The sequence below is a fragment of the Bidens hawaiensis genome, unplaced genomic scaffold (genome assembly GCF_021521415.1).
Source record: "Bidens hawaiensis isolate Kalapana, Puna unplaced genomic scaffold, B.hawaiensis_p1.1 tig00041101_1, whole genome shotgun sequence".
NCBI lineage: Eukaryota > Viridiplantae > Streptophyta > Magnoliopsida > Asterales > Asteraceae > Bidens > Bidens hawaiensis.
This window is the reverse complement of record NW_027497263.1, coordinates 22,733-25,889: the sequence shown is the minus strand read 5'-3', so window position 1 is coordinate 25,889 and position 3,157 is coordinate 22,733. Positions and strand designations below refer to the sequence as shown.

Genomic DNA, 3,157 nt, shown 5'->3' with positions numbered 1-3,157 from the left:
CTGCTCTTTATATAACTTTTTAAACATATATTTAATAATTATTAATTTATATATATAGTGTTATGAAAAAATAAATAAAAATAACTAAATAATATATATATATATATATATTAATACATAAAATTATAATAGAAAAAAATGTATAAAAATAATTATAATTATATAACAAATAATTGATAAATAGTAAACGAACCGAGCTCGAGTTTGAGAATCTACTCACGAGCCGAACTCGAGCTTTGAAAATAGAGCTCGAAACGAGCCAAGCTCAAGCTCAAGCTCTGTATAAGTTAAATGAGCCGAGCTCGAGCCTGGGGTCGGCTCGTTTGTACCCCTAAACACAACTTAGGATATAATAATGCTTAGCTATAAATAAGATAATAGTATACTACTATTAATGGAATCTGGTATAATGCTACATTTATGTATTCTAAAGATAATTGCCTTTTTACGCTTGGTGAGCTGTGAATTATGTGTTGTTGACATGATGTCAATTCTAAAACGAACCAAATGTGGCATGCCTTATGACCAAGGTTGTTGTGACCATGACATGCCATTTAAACCAGTCAAGCAACGTTGTGTGTGTGTGTCCATTTCCATGTAACCTTTAATGTTGCCCATGTAGTAAATTCTTTTGTTGAATTAGTGCTTGAAGAAAATTACATATCATGAAAGACGTTGTTGGCTGGGTAGCGGTGTATTCACCTTACTAATGGCGGAACTTGAATTTTTAAATTGTGGTGGCCGAAAATATTAGAAATTAAACATCAAGTTCTTACGCATAAATAAACAAATTCTTTTCACCCTAAGGTTGTAATTATTTATTCGAGTTGTAACAGGATCACTGCCTGAGATCGAATGCGATTCGAGTTCGTGTACACGCTTCCGCTCGTATATGATATTAATATAAAATAATTATATTAAAACCGTACACGTAGGGTCGTTTGGGTGGCTGGCGTTACATACTGTATACATTAACGCATGATTAACCACCTTTTTGGCTTAGGGGGATGGGGCAAGCAATTATGGATACTGCCCATGCATTGGCCAATCTTGTACTGCCATCTCATTTTTACCCTAAGTACTCACAAACTATAAAATTACTTGAAGCACCTAACCACACGTGTGATAAGTTAATTATTAGTTCATTTTAATTTTCCAACTTTGCCATGAAATCAATTTTATACGGTAAACATTTGTCATAAAATGAAGCCATGCACCCTACCCATATGAGATGATGGCCGTGTTATCATATAATTTGGAAGCCATACACCCTATTCATGATTCCCTATCTTCATCTTTATACCCAATTTGTATTTTTGTTTTCAAATTAACAAATATCTTACCTTTATGGGTTTACAAGACCTTTACATAGTAAAACAAACTCTGCCTACATTGATTCATCAAATTAACTTTTCTTTTATGACATGTAATAATGCTTAATTAATATAATAACACAACCTAATATTCCTAACATTGTTATTTTAGCATTGTAGTTTCAACCTAACTTGCACACATACCATAAGAAATTTAACCATTTAACCACAAGACAAAAGGAAACATCACTATATATTAACCCTCACATGCATCAATTTCACCACACCAAATACCATCAACAATACAGATAAAATGAAGCAATACACATTTCTATTTCTCATTTTGATTTTTCTAATAGGTAACTTATTCATATTGTGCACAAATGCTCAATCTAGTAATACAGATGCGACGATGACGATTAATAGCTTTGAGAAGGGCGGGAGTGGTGGCGGGCCATCTGAGTGTGATGGCCAGTACCACTCGGATGACACGTTAATTGTAGCATTGTCTAGCAGGTGGTACAACAATGGACAAAGGTGTTTTAAGTTTATTACTATAAACTACAGTGGTAGAAGTGTGCAGGCTATGGTGGTAGACGAGTGTGACTCGAAGAGGGGATGCAAAGATGACATCGTCGATGCCTCTAAAGCCGTTTGGAAGGCCCTTGCAGTGCCTAAGAGCCAATGGGGTGAAACTTCGGTAACTTGGTCAGATGCATGATTATTAATGTGGAAGTTAACTGAGTGACAAGGAATTAAGCGTTTTATTTTGCGTAACATATTGAATAAGAAACAGTGTAGCCTACTACAATCAAAATAAAATATAATCCAAGTGCTGCTACCATGAAAGTTCTTTGCTAGAGCACTCGTTATATTCCGATTTGCTTGTCGTTTTCCTATTTATATATTTGCCACAATGAAAGCTGGACTCGGACAACATTTTTGCGACCATCACTGACGAAGATTGTTGCTATTAAAAAAAATGGTACCACGTAACAGAAATTAACAATAAAACAAACCTTGGTTTAAATTTTGATTTGATCTTCCAAAATATGAATTTTATATCAAACATCTAAAAGCATGTTTTACACTTAACCCTATTATATAAATTAAAATAATATTCTTTAATATTAAAATAGTTATTTGTCATTATCTCAAATAATATTGTCATCAATTCCCACTTGAGTGAAATGTTAAGATGGCTAAGATGTAAAATAGAGGATAAATAGTTCAATCATATACTAGATCGAGTGTAACATTCATCTTAGGACGTGTCCGCACCGAAAGATTGGAGAGGCTCTCTCTCTTTTCTCTCTATATTCCAGCCAGGCTCCATGCAGGAAGCAGATGGTTTGTCGGACGACCATTGGAGATGCTCTTATTTCTTGCTAGGGCACTAGGGTAGGTTTAATACAATAAGAGAAAAATTAAACAAGAACACAGTACAAGAACCAAATGACGTAAGACAACAAATTGGCAAAGCTAATACTCATGCTTTTTTTTCTTATATATGCCAAGTGTTACACTTCACATAGATTGAACCCTTTACATAATGTTATATACAATAATCATCTTACAATCCCACCAAAATGAGAATAGCTAATACTCACGCCTATATCGGTGTATTTGGCGGATATATAATGAGTAACAAATCAAACAGTAAGAGACCAAGTAAGAATGAAGGTTTTCTAACCGAATAACAATACGCTACAAAACTCATTTTCATTCATAGGAGCAGTGACGAATTTAAAAGAAAAGCTGAGCAATAACGCGAGCTAAAATATTTTTGTTCAGGAATTGCCAATACATGAAACGAGGAAAAATAAATAATTACACTAAAAATA

General features: G+C 33.8%; 1 protein-coding gene across 1 annotated transcript; it reads left to right on the top strand.

The window, feature by feature from the left end:
- The first annotated feature begins 1,725 nt into the window (after positions 1 to 1,725).
- On the top strand, positions 1,726 to 2,034 carry LOC143592621 (putative ripening-related protein 1). Its single transcript, XM_077072502.1, has one exon. The coding sequence runs from the start codon at positions 1,726 to 1,728 to the stop codon at positions 2,032 to 2,034; it is 309 nt and encodes a 102-aa protein (XP_076928617.1).
- Positions 2,035 to 3,157: the final 1,123 nt, after the last annotated feature.